Source organism: Equus przewalskii, chromosome 17 (assembly GCF_037783145.1).
Source record: "Equus przewalskii isolate Varuska chromosome 17, EquPr2, whole genome shotgun sequence".
In the NCBI taxonomy this organism is placed as follows: Eukaryota; Metazoa; Chordata; class Mammalia; order Perissodactyla; family Equidae; genus Equus; species Equus przewalskii.
Window position 1 is genome coordinate 33,245,533 of NC_091847.1, and position 18,812 is coordinate 33,264,344.

Consider the following 18,812-nt stretch of genomic DNA (forward strand, 5'->3'; position numbering starts at 1 on the left):
GTTTTAAGATTATATATATGCTAACAATTACAGACAACATGAAAACCCACAAGAAAATGGACAAGAATTTTATATTATAAACATTTTGCCGTCTCTGTGCAATTTTTAACTAACATCGTCTACTATCATAAACATAACTGTAGTGTAATCATATATCTTCATTGGTGGAAGCCTTTCCTGCAGCAACTCTTAACTACAATTCCAAAATGTGTTTTTCTTCTCTGTGACAACAAAGGGAAAGGTCTTAGAGGGCAGGAAGCAAGACTGGGGGAATACGTGTGGAAGCAATGACAGGGTGTGGCCCACCAGCAGCACTACAGTTGTTCAGCAATGTGAGACCAAAGCAGGTGAGATGGAAGGCACTTACGTCACTGGCGATGTCCCTCGAGGCCTTGGCACTTTTGATGGGAATAGCATCAGCTCTCAGGTCATAGTCCTTCATCTTTGATTCATCCCATCCCTTGGTGTAAAGTTTCTAGGTGGAGGATAAGACACAACAGAAAAATGAAAGTGTTTTAGAAAGTTAATAGGCCAATTCCAGACAGGAAAGTGGTAAGGTTGAAACAGTATTTTAATTAGTCCCAGAAAGGCTTAAACAACAATCAGGAAATCTCTTACTTGGCTGACATTGGCAGAATTACTCTTGGCCAGTAGGATTTCTGGGGTGTCCGGCATCACATGGATGGAGGTTTTGTCAGCATCCCAAGCTTCCGTATATAAATGCTGTGGGGGGAGGTGAGGCAACACCCTTTGTTAAAGCCAATGCATTATAATTATTATCAAATTTAACACATGTAACTGTTTCAAAAATAGCCTTTATAAGGCTATTTGGAGGTGAGGCAAGCAAAAGGGTAGTGGGAAGTGTAAAACATAGCAGTATTTAAACAGCTGTATGATAGTTTCACAGCTAATAGGAGGCAATATAACGGTCTCAATGATTAATTCTTTTCATCCAGGGAATCTCACGGTTACTCATAGGACCTGCAAGGATGGAGTTTGTCTACGGAACTGCGATATAGTAGAGATCCCAAGTTCTACTCATCTCTATTAGGTCCATGCTGTGTGATCCTGAGAAAGGCACAGAAGGCCTCATATTCCTCATTTCCAAGAGGAGAATAATCACATTTTTTTCATTGAATGTTTTCCAAAGATTAACTAAAACATATGCAAAATGCATGAGTCAGAGTAGGGACTCAACAAATTTTATGGTGTTTCCTATTGTTATGATCACTATGGTTGCTGTTGATGGGTGTGGCATAAAAAAGAATTTCTGGGGTTTTAATAGCCAAGCTCTGGAGTTTGTTATCTGAGAGGCAATTTCATATTCTGCGCTGAGCAGAATTTCCAGAGAAATTATCCCAGTCTATGCTTCCTCGTGCACACAGAAAATTAGGGGATACCACGTTGAAAAGAGCGTGGAGGTCCAACTAGAATTCAAGCAGATGTTCTATTGAAGACCTACATGAGAATCAAGACCATTACATCTCCTTTCCCTGGAAACCCTTTAGAGCGGCATTTCTCGCTTCATGAGCCCAGACTGTGGAAAGTATGACTCAGGCAAGTGGAAACAGCTGGAGACTCACCTTGCTCATTGTCAGGGAATTGTTCTTTGCCAGGACAATCTCTGGCGTGTCTGTAATGGATGTGAATTTGAGCTGGTCTGCAGGCTGGCGGTACTTCCTCTCACTCAGGATTTCTCCAGCTCTCTTCACCTTCTCCACCTCTACAGAGCCAATCGGCACCCATCCAATGCCTCTCAGCCATTCAAGATCAGCCTTGTAAATAGCCTGAAAATGAAATAATGTCAAATATTTGTAGAAATTACATAGACAGTCTGGTGTCTGATCCTGATGGAGCATATACAGATGATGTATAATTTCTGAGAAAACCCACAGGACTACCTTACTTGGGTACAGAGTCCCTAGTCAAATGCTTGGTCCCTAAAGATAGCCAATGTTTGCTGTTTTAATGACTCATGAAACCTCTCTAAGAATATGTGATTTCACTGATACAAAACCATTTTAAAGAAATTGCTCCCTGCCTGCTGATACAAAATGTTTATTCTCTGAAGCCTATACCTCCTTGTGTGGGAATAATACTCTGTTAGAATACAGTTTGTTCCTATGTCATTGGTCAGTGGCCTTCACAGCCAGTCGTGTAACATAAAGAAAGGATAAACACTGCTGGCTGACCACATGTTGAATTAATGTGTTTTCTAGGGACAACAAAAAGTGTGTCTTTTTTCACAGGATTCTGCATACATGCTTCTAAGCCAAAGAGTACATATATTTTTACTCTTATTTATCTTATCCTCAGTCCCCTGTCTTGTGTTATTTTAGATATTTCATCCTTCTTTGAATTTAAATAACTGGCTGAAGGATAATTTTTCTTATAAGCAAGAGTAACAATTCTTTTTTATTTTTACGGCTTTTTTGGAGACTCTTTTTGATAATGCCACTACTTTTATCATTCTTTCAACAGTAACTACTTGTCAGAGACTGACCAAGAAAAACAAGGAGGTTCTATACCAATGAGATAGAATGTGAATCCCAAGAACAATCTACTGGTTGACAACAAAAGGACAAAACATATTCCTAGAAAGCTATTGTTTCCAGCCTCTTAGAAAAATTGTCCCAATATGTACAATTCATTCTTAAACTTCCTTTCACAAGTTACAATAGATATTTCCTATAAGTTCTCAGAAAAATTATAATGCAATCAATGCATTTGGAAAATTAGATCGTATTAAACCAGAAATTCTTAACCTGGCATCAATGAACTTGAAAGGAAAAAACATAATATCTTTATTTTCATTAACCTCTAACTGAAGTATAGCATTTCTTTCAATTATAAGTATAGGCAATAGATCAAAGTAGTATTAACACTATGTGGGACTCTGTTAGCAAAGAAATCACAAATATTTCATATCCTGTTAGAGTTGTTGCAGACATCTTGAAACATTTATGCTCATCACTTCTTTGAAATTAAACTAGTTACTACACCCATTGCTAGATATTTTTATTTAATGTGCTAATTAAAAAGCACATATGTTACTACATCACAGATTTAGTTTAATATTTTGAAAAGCATATTTCGATGTGATCAATTTCTTTTGAAAGCAATATATACATGTACTTTATTTTATAAATGTATTTCGTGACATTGTCCTGAGAAGTTGTCCATAGGTTTCAACAGACTGCCAAAAGATTCTATGGCATAAACAAAGTTAGAACCCCCTTTTAAAACCTTTTAATCATATGCTAAAGAATATTAGCCCCACTTACATCACTCTGCAGGTCATAGGCCTTCCGAGCATGAATAACGTCGTTCTGATCAGGCAGACAGGTCCATTCATGTAGAGGATGCTTGTAGTCTATGTCGCTTACAAGGATCTGACACTTCTTGGCCAGCACCACCCCCAGCATGTCCACGGGGCTGCTGAACTTGGTCTTCCACTTCTCAAAGTCCTTCTTGTACTCCCTGTCACTCTGGATCTTGGCCACATGCATGGACCACATCATCTTGGGGTCATCCTTAATGTTTCGGGCCCCAATGTGGTGGCCAATCTGTTTGCGGTAGCCTTCCTTGTACTTGTACTGAAAAAAGAAAAGGGATATGAGTCTAATGATAAGAATATCTCATTTATATCACATTTCATAGTTTCATACACACGTTATTTCTTTTGATTTTCCCCACCACCAGTGTGAGGGAGAAAGGTTAACATTATCAACCCCACTTTATAAAACAGAAACCTGAAACCTAGAGGGGTTAAGTGATTTGTTCAAGGTCACGTCAGAAGTAGATGGCAGAGCTGAGACTAGAATGGAGAGCTTCTGGTTGCTAATATTTCTCTCCTTCTGCTAAACTATGCTACCTGGTTTATATTCAACTGCTTAACAATAAAGATAAAACATCTTGCACAAACTAAAAGAGCATCTACTTAAAGATGTGGCTTTTTTTTGTAAAAATGTGTTGATATTAGGAATATTTTAGAACATATCCCTTGTGATTAGAATTTATTTCCTGGTCCAGGATAAGGGCTACATTTAGATAGTTTCACCAGGAAATATTTCCCTTATTAGCCTGTCCATGTCATTGAACTTCCACCACGAGAGAGTCATGCCTCGGTAACACTCAATCTACTTTTAAAATTTCAAGAATAACACTTTATGGTCCATTTTACCATGAGATGATCATACTGTGGGCTTCTCCAGCTTAATAGCCAGAAAAAAGTTTTGATAATAGAAGGAACGAAGTCTAAGGCATAGGACCATTCCAGAGGAAGGAAAGTCCGGATTTGGGTCCTAAGGAGCCCTGGTACAGAATGGGGGCACTGGGCAACGTCAGGGGATGTTTCTCATGAGAAGGGAAGGACTAGAGAGAAGAGACAAATGGGTGCTGAGAAAAGGCTTCTCTTGCTTCTCAATTTGTTCTGGTAGCCAGTTAGGGGCATCTTGGAAGTCGAATCTCACTAAAAGGTACAAAGAACGAAACAAGACTCTAAAAGGCATGGATCACCTAGTCTTCCTTTATGCCAGAATAAATGGATAGAAGTAGTAGGAAAGAGTTTGCATTTGCACTGGCTGTTTTACATGTGCTATCAATGTTTTTTAATAAACAACTAGGTCCACTGCTGCTCAATTTCTGAGGCTCAAAAATATGAATGCATTTTTATGTCCCTAAAACACTTATTTTTTAAGGCTATGCCTCTGTCTTTGACTGAAGAACAGGTGTAATGGACACAGTATCTTGTCCTTTTCTTTGTTTTCATTTGCAGCTTGGTACATGGGGGAAATCAATAACAAAATTAAGGCTTCTAAAGACAACCAAAATTCTGGCAAGAAAAACTATAAAACCTGCCATTGTGAACATCTTTGAGTAAGAAATGTCTCTTCCAAAAACATCAACTTACATCGCTAGCAATATCTCTTGAAGCCTTGGCTGCCTGGATTGGAATGGCATCCAAACGCAAGTCATAGCCTTCCTTCTTGGACTCTTCCAAAGCAAGTTTATAGAGTTTCTGTAGAAAAGAGAGTGAGTAATCATTACTCCCTTCATAAAAAACAAAGTTGTTTATTATTAAATTTTCTCTGTCCTCATTTAAACTACAGAAACAAATCCACAAAGTCAAGTATTAGGATGAGTTTATACAAAACTTTGGTTTATAGGTGCTCAAGGATTTTAAGGTACATGGTCTAAACTTTGGGATTTTGTTGATTGGTAAATTTCAAAAAATTTTTGAGATATGAGCATGTGCCTGCCAAGATTTTGTTTTGCCCAAAAAGCACATGTAAAAAAACAACTATTATCACCACCATAATATAAAAGAAAGGCCATCTTAATAGTAGAGAAAGAGAAAGAATAAGGACAGTATTTTAAAATGGGATATATTTGAATTTATGAAAAACTCAATTCATTGTCCTTATTTTTTCTCATTTTGCTGTGGGCTATCATCACAGACCATGATCAATCTGTACAGTAGGGTTTCAGAATCACTGTCCTAATGAAAATGTTGGTTCTGAAAGAGATGCCTAGAAAAGTGCTTACAAATAACATTAAATGGTAACCAGAACATTAATGAAGCAGTAAAATAACACAGGACTGATAACTCACCGGGTTCCAGCCCAGTGCCTGCCTGCTAAATAGTTGTTAAATAAAATAACGACTTGATATCCTTACTGATCTACAGGGGAAGGGTTTAGGACTATAATTGCTTTTGGGATATTTCTCCATAAGCATGCCATTCCCTAATACCCTCTGGCTAATATGCTGGCCTACTTTGTGGACCTACCACATATCCCAAAATTGAATCAAGGGAGAACTCTCTCTTACTGACAATATCAGTTTGGAGTACATATAATAAATTAGTCAAAACATTCCAATAAGGAAACAGTTATAATAGTTCATTTTTGTCTTTCTGTTCATTACAAAATCAATAGTTTACTCACGTCACTGTAGTTTATTTGGTTGAGTTTAGCTAGCATGATTTCCGGTGTGTCAGGCATGACATGGATTGTTTTCTTATCCTTGTCCCAGGCTTCAGTATACAAGCGCTATGGAAAAAAAAGATGAGAAAAATTATTTTGGAGTTCACGGACATTTTTCTTTTGACTATGTGCCAGTCACCTCTCTTTTTATCCAGCGTAGAAGTAAAATTATTTAAAGTTGCATAAATTCCTACTTTTCACGTAGATACATTTCCAAGGGTGTTTAGCTCACCCAATTTATAGACTCAGAGTTTTTACTCTTTCTTATTAAAATTCTTTAACAGTTCTGAAAAGTATAATTGGGCTGCAATATGTAAATCTGTAATTATGAGATAATTACAGTACATAGTATTTTTAATGTCAGTTTAATATTTTGAAGCGTTACTAAGTAACTATGGTATTATAATGGAAAAATCATTTTAAAAGGTATCCTAATTCCTATTAGAATCATTAAAATGCACTAATGTGTCAGAATTTTTACCTTACTCTATGGTGAAATCTGCTATCTGATGGTGAGGAGTGAAGACTCACCTTATTCATGTTGATAGCATTGTTCTTTGCCAGCACCTGCTCTGGAGAGTCAGTTACGCTGGTAAATTTCAGTGTGTCTGGACGCTGACGGTAGATGTTGTCACTCAGTATCTCTGTGGCCCTCTTGGCTTTAACAACTTCCACGGAGCCAATAGGAACCCAGCCAATGCCTTTCAACCATTCAAGGTCTGACTTATACAAATTCTGCAAATCAACAGATAAGAAATATATTTATTAGTGTTTCAGAGCCATAGTTACAAAGTGGCTCATGCTAGAGAAATACAAAAGTATGGATGAATAAACAAAGGTCCCCACATAGTTGATTATTCATTCACGAGCATTACTGAGTACTGAGCATGTTCTTTTCCTGAGCATTTCTTGGCACAGAGGCTTGTACTGAGACTAATGAGAGATCATGTATATGTGTTTGTGAGGAAATTTCATCCTGAGCTAACATCTGTTGCCAATTTTTCTTGGTTTTTTTGTTGTTGTTGCTTGAGGAAGATTGTCCCTGAGCTAACATATGTGCCGGTCTTCCTCCATTTTGTATATGGGACACCGCTGCAGCATGGCTTGACAAGCAGTGTGCAGATCCATGACTGGGATCCAAACCCATGAACCCCCGGCCACCGCTGAAGCGGAGCGTGTGAACCCAACCACTGCGCCACTACAGTCCCTGATATTTTTTAACGTAAAAGACACAGTCCTGCCCTTAAAGGTATTACAAGATTTTCACACAAGCGCAGAGCTTCTTTCACCTTGGAAAATGTGCTCTAATAGTGCCCAATTAGACCACACACTAAGACCAACGCTGTGTGAGTGTCACAGTCAGAAAAACTCTTGCCTTTTTAATTTTTTTTTTTTTAGGGAGAAGAAGTGAAATTCAACTATAGTGGTGAGTTTAACTTATAGTAATGTTAAGTTTTGCAAATCACACTCTTTATCTGCATTTTTAATTGAGATATAATTGACATATAACACGCTAGTTTCAGGTGTACAAAATAATGATTCAATATACATATATATTGCAAAATGATCACCACAATAAGTCTGGTTAACATCCATCACCACACATAGTTACACTTTTTTTTCTGCTTGTGATGAGAACTTTTAAAATAACTCCTGCCTTTATTTCCATCTCCAAAATCACAAAATATCAAATGTGTAATGTGTTTTTATAAAGATAATATATTAGATATTTTACCTAATTATTAATTTTATTTTACTCTCAATAGGACACACTAACTGTTAATGAGAATTAGATGATTGGTTTTGAAAAAGACGAGGATGTCTTAGTATTTTCCTGTAAGTAGGTATAAAATACAAATGTTTATTCAAATAATTTAGCTTAATATACTTCTGTTCCTACCCTGTCCATACTATCCTCCACCAATACACACACAAATTTCCACATTTTTGGCCAAAAGTTTGTTGCTCTATATTTTTGAGGACCAAGTTTCATCTAACTCAGACAAGGGAAGTCCGAATCACCAGGAAAAAATATACCTGGATATAATTGATGATATATACTTTATTTCTTCTTTTACATACTTTTGGGGAAAAAAATTTGGAAATGAATTGTGGCGCTTCCAATGGAAAACTTTTTTCAAACATTTAAGTGTACATTGTTTAAAATATACAAACAAATTCCCACCCTTTGGCACCAGTCAGAACCTACGGACACTTTTCAGATCTGCTTTTAACATGCAGAACCAGCATCAATGATACTCACGTCGCTCTGGAGGTCATAAGCTTTCCGAGCCTGGATGACATCATTCTGGTCTGGCAGGCAGGTCCACTCATGCAGAGGATGTTTATAGTCCACATCACTAACCAAGGTCTGACATTTCTTGGCCAAAACGATGCCAAGCATGTCCACTGGGCTGCTGAACCTGGTCTTGTATTTCTCAAAGTCTTTCTTGTACTCACGGTCACTCTGCACTTTGGCAATGTGGAGGGACCACATCATCTTGGGGTCGTCATGTACTGCCCGGGCGCCAATGTGGTGACCCAACTGCTTGCGATAAGCTTCTTTGTATTTGTACTGAAAGAGAGAAACCAGTAAATAAGAAGGAAGGACCAAGGGCTATGCCCTGTTAGTTTTTCTGTGGTGATGCTTTTCTAGGAAATCTTTAAGCCACCAGGGGAGTCTCGTCACATGCTGTTGTGATGCTACACATTGGGGCATGCTTCCTCCCAAAGAAGAGGATGTTGTGCTCATTTGTACACTCCAATAACTCCACAACGATTCCCTTATATTATGCTGGAAAATTATATGTTGACATTAAGTGATTACAAAGTGAACATTGAAAGGGTGAGCTCAATTACAGTGATTAACAGTGTCTCAGAAGTTGGTCATGTGGGTGGAGCCATCTGAGATATTTACGTGGTTCATTAATTTTTCTCTAGGGTATTTTGAGAAATAATTTCCTCTGCACAAATAATATGGGAAGGGTCATTTAAAAAGGGGCAATTTTTGTTGTTTGAGGAGTACAGAGTTTCAGTTTTGCAAGATGAAAAAGTTCTGGAAGTCTATTGTACAACAGTGAGAATATACTTAACACTACTGAACCGTACACTTGAAAATGGTTCAGGCAGTAAATTCTATGTGTGTTGTTTATCATGATTGAAAAGAAAAAGAAAAACCTCAAAAATGGGCAATGTTGTTACTCTTGGATTAATATTTAAGTTGTCCAGGAATCTGAGGTCTTCATTTTTAGGGTAAAGGAATATTGACGTTATGGACCCCTCAGTGAGGAGACTTGCAGTAGTGTCCCCTTATCCACGGGGGATATGTTCCAAGACCCTCAGTGGATGTCTGAAACTGTGGATAGTACCGAACCCTATATATACTATGTTTTTTCCCATGTACACATATCTATGGTAAAGTTTAATTTATAAATTAGTTACAATAAGAGATTAACAATAATAACTAATAAAAAATAGAACAATTACAACAATAGACTGCAATAAAACTTATGTGAATGTGGTCTCTCCCTCTCTCAAAATATCTTATTGTACTGTTCTTTTGGACAGCAGTTGACTGCGAGTAAATGAAACCATGGAAAGTGGAACCGTGGATAAGGGGGAACTACTGTGTAGCTTTTTTGCTCTCCTATGTCCTTCTTCAACTCATGGGGGAGAATTCAGTTAAAGCTTGCTTCTTTCCTGGCATCTTTGCCTTGAGTGTATCCTGAGGAGAGCTCATGAAGTTTGGAGTAGCTCAACGTATGTTCATCTAACTTTAATCAAGGCACTCAGTCTTATTGAGCAAAAACCAAAAAACAAGAGTCAAAGGAAGCACATTCTAGTCCAGGCTTTGTCTCTGTTGATGCTTGTGATCCTGAGCAGGTTACCTTCTGTCTCAAAGCCTCAATTTATTTGCCTATACAATGAAGGCAGTTAAGATGGATGATGACTAAAGAAACTTCCAGCTATATTCCAGTAATGTGATTCCCTATGAATGGGGCTGGTCTGTTGGGAACAAATGTTAGGACTTGATCAACACTTACATCACTGGCAATGTCCCGGGAGGCCTTGGCAGCCACAATGGGAATGGCATCGCTTCTCAAGTCATAGCCTTCTTTCTTGGCTTCTTCCATGGCCTGGCGATAGAGGTTCTGAGGAGACAAGTAGTAGCTTTTAGATATAGTACTCATTTTCACTCTAAAAATGTATTTTTGTTAAAGGAAGACTACTTTTGAATGCAGAACTGTACTAGTATGTTCAGCCTTAAAAAACACAAACAAAATTTCCCCTCTTCTTTCTATTTATCCAAGCTATTTATTTACATTAAAATCTTACATTCAGCAGGTTTTAACACCACAAGTTCTCTTTGCATAAATCCTTATCCATATTAGACGTTAAGTCAATAGTTGTCAAATGTGTTTAAATTGCTCTTCTCATGAAACAACCAAGAAATGTTGATTTATTCAGCTCCAAACTTGAATTAGGAACAAGTTTATTAGCAAAGAATTTGACTATATATTAATATGTGTTAATACTACTACCAGTATGAGCATGTGTCTGCAATCAAATGGTGCAAAGCTAAGGAGAACCCAGTGCTTCCGAATATCTTTGTTAATATTGATTTGCTCCCTATTTATTCATTTTGTCAATTGCTTGAAATTGCCAGCAGAACGGGTATAGCAGGTACTAAAGATTTATGAGTCAAAAATACAAAATTGATAAAATTGTATTTGTTAATTTTTTCTGTGAATTGGGAAAACACCCACTGTTCAGTTTCTGCAGCAAGACAGATGCACACAAAAGGTGGAACACAGGTATTCCATGGGAACATAGTTTGAGAATCGCATTAAACAAATCATCTATACCAGAGGCCTTCAGCATTTTTTGCTTGTGAGCCACTTATAAGAATTTTGACCAATTCTACACATTGTTAAAACAAAATAAATCTTTAAATAATTGCTAATATTGATACTCAATCAAAATAGAAATAAAATATACATTTTGATAAATAATTTTCAAACATAAAAAGTAAACATTTATTGGATCTCTTACGATATTTTTGTCATTTATAGGAACTCGATACCTTGAGTGAAAAAAGGTTTTGGTGGACATTAATGAACTAAATTGTCTGCTTGGCAGAGTGGTTTTTTTTAATACTCTTGGGTGTACATCACAGTAACTGCTGGCGCAGGTACGCTTTTCTTTTTTTTCCTCTTTTTAAAAATAAAATCTTCATATAATCATACTCAGTCAAATATTTTAATATATATTTTAATATTTAAAAATGTATATTTTCCTTATTTTGAAAAATTTCAGACCTACAGAAAAGTTACAAGAATAGTACAATAAACTCTCAACTAGCCAATTCTTAACATTTTTACCCTATTTGCTTTATCTCTCTTTTTACGTATGTGTGGTATGTATATTTATTTTTTAATTCTCCTTCTTACTTTCAACAATAAACAGTGATTGAGCAAATTGTAGACATTGTGACCTTCATCCCTAAATGCTTGAGTATGTATGTCCTAAGAATAAACTCATTTTTACACAACCACAATATATTCATTAATTTTGGGAAATTTAATATTCATATAATATTATTTTCTAATATAGAGTGAATCTTCAAATTTCATCAATTGTCCCAGAAATGTCTTTAATACCAATGTTGTTTTTCTACCTAGAATCCAGTTCAGGAACATGAGTGGCATTTAGCTGTCTAGTCTCTTCCTCTCCTTTAATCCGCACTTTTCTGGTTTTAAAGTGAAAGAAGAGTGACTAAGAAAGAGGAAGTGGATCACACTTTAACGGGAGGAAAGGGTCTTCTCAGGCGGATAATTTAGAAAAGACTACTCTGGAGTTTGAAGCTATGCTAAACAATTTGCTTAAAACAATGCATGCCTGCAAACCCATTGAAAGCCTTTGTGCAACCTCAAGGACACCTGAGGTTTGAAAGTAGGTCATCTCTACCCCCCAAACAGAGACATAGTCCTTAAATTAGTCTACGATGGAATAATTTAATCTTTAATTTCAGTTTTCCCCCTTTCCTCTACTTGGAGACTTAGTGAGGAAGGAAAGCAGACCCAGTACCATTAAAAGATACAGGAAAAAGATTTAGAAATCACTTATGGTTTTAAGGAAAAAAATAACAATGACCTCTTTAGGGCCTTATCTTTCTACTTTATATGGATCAGTGTGTTTTTCAATGTTGAAGCTGTGTAATGATAAATCTTAAATGTAAGGAAAATCCCTAAAAAGTGTGGCAGAGGGGCCGGCCTGGTGGTGCAGTGGTTAAGTTCGCATGTTCCACTTCGGCTGCCCACGGTTTGCCAGTTCGGATCCCAGGTGCGGACATATGCACCAATTGTCAAGCCATGCTGTGGCAGGCGTCCTACATGTAGAGTAGAGGAAGATGGGCATGGATGTTAGCTCAACGCCAGTCTTCCTCAGCAAAAAAGAGGAGGATTGTTGGCAGATGTTAGATCAGGGCTAAGCGTCCTCAAAAAAAAAAAAAAGTGCGGCAGAAACAACAAAAACTAATTGCTTCATTATTATGCCCCAATGTCAAATTAGATTGAATTAAAAATATTGGAATAATATCTGGATTTTAAACATGTTGCAGAGGTGCTTAATTTTTAAATGACTTAAGAGTCCCAGAGGGAGATTATTGTATGTTTTTAATGTAGATTATTAATATGTGACAATTTACATTCTTTTCAAGATGAGATTTCATAAGGAAAAGCTAAAGTAAAAATAAGGATAAATTTGATACATTTGAGAGAAAATCCTGAGGGCAATTATTCTTAAAAATTTCTGGAAATGTTTATTTTGTAACTGGAGAGCCAAATACTTTATTATATTTTTCCTTTTAAGAATAAATGCTCAAATTTGTCTTTAGGTATAAGTGGGGAAAAATGTGCTTGAATCATCTCATGGCTTCAGGTCAAACAAACAGATTTTTTTCATTCTTCCAATATTTGAAAAAGATGCAGAGTTTCAAAGAGAACACTAAGTTATTTACCCAAGAGAACTAGAACAGTAAATGAGAATTTAAGAGGAAAAAAAGATACAGTTGCTTTGTTTTGTTTGCATTTTTTGAGCAAAGTATGGCTTGAAGGTACCAGTGGTAATGGGTTGAGAAGAAAGTCAAGCGGGCCACTCCGAAATGTGATCTTCAGAAAACAGTCCTTAGGGAATTAAGATAATCATGCAATTTTAAAGAAGGTAAATCCAGCTGAAATTTTTAGAAATAAAAAATAACTCAATTTCCTTTTAGCAGTCTGGAAAAAAAAAAAATGTACCTCAACTGACCTAATTTTAACAAAAGGGGGAGGCTTAGAAGGATCGTTACAATTTGGGATAGAAACTAACTTCTGCCCAGGGTGAGACAGACCTCATGGGAAAAGCTAATCCCACAGGGAAGCTCAGTGGCCAAGAGAAAAATTGCTCACTGCAAAGTCACTGAAGTCAAGGTCAATCAAATACCTATGATCAGGCTTGTCCTTGGGTCTGTTTTATAATGCTAGAGAAAGAGAAAGGGTATCCTCTTCATTTCACTTGTCAAGGTTATTTGATACAAGCCTGCCTCTTCTTTAGGGCTACATTATTATAGGCAAAAGTCATTAATCCGGGTTAAATAATGAATATGGTCAAGTCTTGAAAATGAGCACTTAAATTTTCCAGTGTTCTCAAACTGAAGAAAAGTCTGCCCTCCTTTTTTTTTTAAACAAAGTCACACAAACATGTAAGAGGTTTGACTTTGGCAAGAACAACTGGGCAAGAAGCTGTTTCTGCACTAGTGTTTCTGCATTTCAAAGATATGTGATGACAAGTTTAGTGAGGCTGGAGACAATGCATAAAAGAATGTATTTTATTGTCCTTAGACAATTTTGAAATAGATGAATTTAAGAATTCTCATTTCAGTTCTTGTAAATAAACCTGAGTAATTTGTGCATATTAAATAAATCTAATTTTTATGACGACTTGAGTGTAAAGGGAAGAAATGAAAATTTATCAAGCAACGTATTTTGCACCAGGCTCCATGCTGGGCATAATATATGCATACTACCTCATTTAGTCATCACAAAAATTCTTCAAGATAGACATTTTTATCCCATTTTACAGGTGAGGTAACTGAAGAAAAACTCACAGAACAAATTTTGAAGCAAGTATTAATTTTATAAATAGCAATCATTTTTTAAAATTAAAATTACAATATGTTTCAGTCATTAATACTTAGCTTTGAGAGGTTTTTTTTCCCCTCCTGACATGGAGATATTTTTGTGTTTATTTATTTCTCCATCTTTCTATACACTTTTTAAATACAAGGATACACATATTCAGAGTAGGGTAATGAGCATAAAAAATAAAACTGAACTAATTGGTCCACATGAGAATTAAATTTACAATTCTGACCTTTCTGCTACATCAGCAAAAATCAATGCCGTCAGATCAAGGAAATAAAACAAATAGTCTTACCTCACTGTAATTTATTTTATTTTGTCTTGCCAATGTAATTTCAGGTGTGTCAGGCATCATGTGGATTTGAGTCTTGTCTTTGTCCCAGGCTTCTGTGTACAAGCGCTGTGAAGGATAAAAAGGTTAATGAATTAGGAAAACAATGTTTGTTGTCAACAGGAGTTTCCACTTTAGAGTTCACGACAAAGTGGAGAGCCGGCCTCCTGACTGTCTGTGTTATGTGCTGTACACTAACCACTCCAGTCTCTTTGATATTACAAGGTATTATTGTCACTAAACATAAATGTAGACTAAGATATGAACAGAAATCATGTGGGTGTGTATTTTTTTACAAGATCGCCTCCACTCCAATTAAATTAAAAGTAAGTCTTTTCCAAGCATATGTACCATGGCTGTATTAATAAATCCTTCCCATGGTTTTGTTTGTTTATTAACTGCAAATGTCCCTGGATATGCCATCTCCAGATTTGTTTTTGATAAACGTTATGGAGATTTGCATCTGATTTGTTTGTTCTATACTTAACATAGATAAAAACCCAACAAGAAAGAAACCTTGATACCAAGCCATGAATAACTCTCGTAGACTTCAAACCATTTGTACACCAAACAATGTCCTATTTTTAACTCTGGCCATTTCACAGGAGATGTCAAAACAGAAATTCCCATACATGTTTTTGGAATCCTGATGTAACTGAATAGAGAACTCAACCAAATCATTACATACAGGATGGAAACTAGATAAAACAAAAAAGACTAACTTAATTAATCATAGATATTGTCAAGGACATACAACCCTGTTTTATTTTCCCCTAAATTGGGGGCTCACCTTGTTCATGTTGATGGCGTTGTTCTTGGCCAACACCTGTTCCAGGGAATCAGTCACACTGGTAAATTTCAGCTTATCTGGAGGCTGCCGGTAGAGGTTGTCACTCAGTATCTCTCCCGCTCTCTTGCACTTGACTACATCCAGAGACCCAATGGGGACCCAGCCAATGCCTTTCAGCCACTGGAGATCTGATTTATAAACGTTCTGGTGCGATCAAACACAAAAGCAATTATTATTGAAACTGTTATGACACTTGATTTCAAAAACAAAAGGAAAAAACTGGAAAATTTGGATAGCCAAACTTCGTGTCTATGTCTTTTAAAATATGAAAGCCAAATTGGATATAGTCTCATAGTATTACGTTCTCTCTAGAAGAAAAGTAAGGTACAGTGAATGAAGGACAGAAAGAAGAAATTTTATTCCTTCTGAAGGCTCTACCTAACCTTAGACCATTATTTACGTATTACTGTGCAGTACTATCATGAGTGTGGTCACCAGTAGTATTTGGTGAATCTCAGTACTCACATCGCTCTGGAGGTCGTAGGCCTGCCGAGCATGGACAACATCACTCTGGTCGGGCAGGCACGTCCACTGGTGCAGGTAGTTCTTGTAGTCCACATCACTCACTAAGGTCTGGCACTTCTTGGCCAGCACCACCCCCAGCATGTCCACGGGGCTGCTGAACTTGGTCTTCCACTTCTCAAAGTCCTTCTTGTACTCCCTGTCACTCTGGATCTTGGCCACATGCATGGACCACATCATCTTGGGATCATCTTTGATATCCCGGGCTCCAATGTGGTGGCCGAGCTGCTTGCGGTAGCCGTCTTTGTATTTGTACTGAAATAATAAGGGTAGTTTTAAAAATAAAAGTGAATAGAAAGGGCTAAAAGTCTTATTAATTTAAAACTTTGTTTTTTTTTGAGGAAGATTATCCCTGAGCTAACATCTGTGCCCATCTTCCTCTACTTTATATATGGGACACCTGCCACAGCGTGGCTTGACAAGCAGTGCACAGGTCTGCGGCCGGGATCCAAATGGGAGAATCCTGGGCTGCTGAAGCAGAGTGCACGAACTTAACTTCTATGCCACAGGGCCAGCCCCATAAAACTTCATTACTTTAAAGTTGGTAATTCTTACAGAGAAATGGAGTCATCTGAATATCAACTTATCTCCTCATCTTCAACTCTGATTAGACTATACAGCAATATTCCAATGGCTTCTACATAGTCCCATGGTTCATGGACATTAAGTCCCTGGAAATAAAGGCTACAACACTTTTCAGCAAATCAATCGGTATTGTACACTGGCTTTTCTTCCTCTTGGGTCAGTGAAATCACTAACCCCTGAAGCCTAACATATGATTTTGAGGATGTTATTCCTGAGTCCGCAGGTACCACTTCACCCCACCCAGCCCACTCACGACCCCTCCTAAACCTGCCTCTGCTGACTTTCACTGGGTCACTTGACTCCCTGAAGTGGACTGGCTTATCTTCTTCATCCTGCATGCCCTGCTCTGTTGGAGATCAAATTTAGCTGAGGTTCGTTGGGATTTCTCAAGGAAACAGATTGTACACCTATACGAAAGCATTTTGTTGGTGGTAGTGGTAAGTGTCTACTCTGGATATTTTTTCTATACTTTAGGCAACAACATCACACAAATCTAAACGTAAATTTACAAAAGTCTAAATTATCCACCAAAGGACTCACTTCTTCCAGGGACAGCAAAAAGAAGTCAGGTTTAGCATTTTGTTGGTTTTGGTTGTTTGTCTTTGTTTTTCTGTTTTCATTTAAAAAGAACTCAAAAAGAAGAACTTCCAGCAATTTTTCAGAGAAAGGCTTGGCAAAAATCCAGAACAGTTTAGGGAAAGGTACATTTTTCTAACTCAGCTGTGCCAGGTCTTTTTCTGGTGTTGAACTAATACATGTAACCAAGATATTTATTTAAACTCTCCTGGCATTTTCTTGCTCCTATGAGGGATACGTGTTCAAAATATGGAGATGAATGTCTCAAAATTATAGATATGGGGGCTGGCTCGGTGGCCAAGTAGTTCAAGTTCCATGTGTTCCACTCGGGCAGCCCCGGATTTGCAGGTTCAGATCCTGGGCACAGACCTACACCACTTGTAAAGCCACACTGTGAGGTGACCCAGATATAAAATAGAGGAAGATTGGCACAGATGTTAGCTCAGGGCTAATCTTCCTCAGGTAAAAAAAGAGGAAGATTGGCAATCGATGTTAGCTCAGGGCAAATCTTCCTCAGCAAAAAGAAACAAAGCAAAAAATTATAGATATGGATGATTGTAGTTTCAAATTCAATTTTGTACTGAAGTTTAGGACACCCTCTCAGCTTATGGGACTTGATTATCAAAGTCTTTTGGAGCTAAAAATATGAAAGTTTTTCCAAGTGAAAATAACTTCTTTTATTTAGAAAAATAAGTCAATAAACATGCTTTCACTGGCACCCAGATGCATCTTCCCATTTTAATAACGATCCTGTCCCCCACTTCATCCAACCATGTAAATACATGGTGTGTTGCTACTCACATCACTGACGATGTCCCTGGAGGCCTTGGCTGCCACGATCGGGATGGCATCGCTTCGCAAGTCGTAGCCTTTCTTCTTTGCTTCTTCATTGGCAAGTTTATACAGACTCTATAGAAAGCAAGTCAGAGTTAAAGCAAAAATTTCGACAGCAACAATTTGGAGATTTTCAAGTGACATACCAGATAATTTTAAAATGGAGAGGAACTAGAAACAATCTAAATTTCAAGCAATATTTGAAAGTAAATAGATTGCATTACATCCTACCCAAAAATACTATATAGCCTTAGAAACAAATGAGATTTGTTAATGGATAACACTTCTTTCTCACGCCTGAGGTTTCCTTCCTATAAAGGGAGCTCCATTATTTTATCTCTGGACTTTCTCCGTTCCCTGTCTCTTTACTCTGTCTGCCCGTGGAGAGGTGCAGAGATTTACTGATTCATCTAATTGGTAGGGATGAGACAAGGGGGCATGAGCAGCTCAGCTCTGACCTGCTCCCTTTAGGACCAAGCCCAGGGCCCTCCTCTGTTTCTCTGTGCTCTAAGTAGAACCTCTCCCTCAGGACGGTGAAGCAGGGATTGCCTTGCTCCACTGCGGCCTGTGCCCGGGAGGGGAAACAAATTCTGGGGTTCAGTTAGCAGGCACATTTTGCTTTCATACCAACGTATCCTTTAACCTAGCTTCAATAGTAAAAAATGTGAGATTTTGACTTCTATTTCTACTCTTTTGTTTTACTTCTCAATTTTATTCAGGATTCAGGTGGGAAAGAGATGGATATTGTTAGAGGCCCCTTTGGTAGGGTTGCAAGATTTAGCAAATAAAAATATAGCATGCCCAGTTGTACTTGAATTTCAGATAAATAACTAATAACTTTTTAGTATAAATAATAAGCCAGTATTTTATCTGCCGGTCCTACCCCTTGGAAATGCCAAAAATACTACTCAGTCCCACTGACCCACACAGGCAATTGTCATAAACTG

The 18,812-nt window shown here is 37.4% G+C and overlaps 1 protein-coding gene across 50 annotated transcripts in view; it reads right to left on the bottom strand.

Moving 5' to 3' along the window:
- Nucleotides 1-18,812, bottom strand: part of NEB (nebulin) — a 213,719-nt gene that overhangs the window by 106,101 nt on the left and 88,806 nt on the right. For all 50 annotated transcript variants that reach the window (XR_011528351.1, XR_011528350.1, XR_011528349.1 and 47 more), the window contains exons 68-80: nucleotides 17,833-17,940; nucleotides 15,814-16,125; nucleotides 15,289-15,492; nucleotides 14,463-14,567; nucleotides 10,031-10,138; nucleotides 8,251-8,562; nucleotides 6,519-6,722; nucleotides 5,949-6,053; nucleotides 4,913-5,020; nucleotides 3,285-3,596; nucleotides 1,584-1,787; nucleotides 619-723; nucleotides 368-475 (exon numbers count right to left, since the gene is read on the bottom strand). Coding sequence is in view for 43 of the 50 variants with exons in the window: in XM_070579747.1 (XP_070435848.1) it covers nucleotides 368-475; nucleotides 619-723; nucleotides 1,584-1,787; nucleotides 3,285-3,596; nucleotides 4,913-5,020; nucleotides 5,949-6,053; nucleotides 6,519-6,722; nucleotides 8,251-8,562; nucleotides 10,031-10,138; nucleotides 14,463-14,567; nucleotides 15,289-15,492; nucleotides 15,814-16,125; nucleotides 17,833-17,940 (2,295 nt within the window). In the remaining 7 variants the exon portion in view is untranslated. The remainder of the gene's footprint in view (nucleotides 1-367; nucleotides 476-618; nucleotides 724-1,583; nucleotides 1,788-3,284; nucleotides 3,597-4,912; nucleotides 5,021-5,948; nucleotides 6,054-6,518; nucleotides 6,723-8,250; nucleotides 8,563-10,030; nucleotides 10,139-14,462; nucleotides 14,568-15,288; nucleotides 15,493-15,813; nucleotides 16,126-17,832; nucleotides 17,941-18,812) is intronic.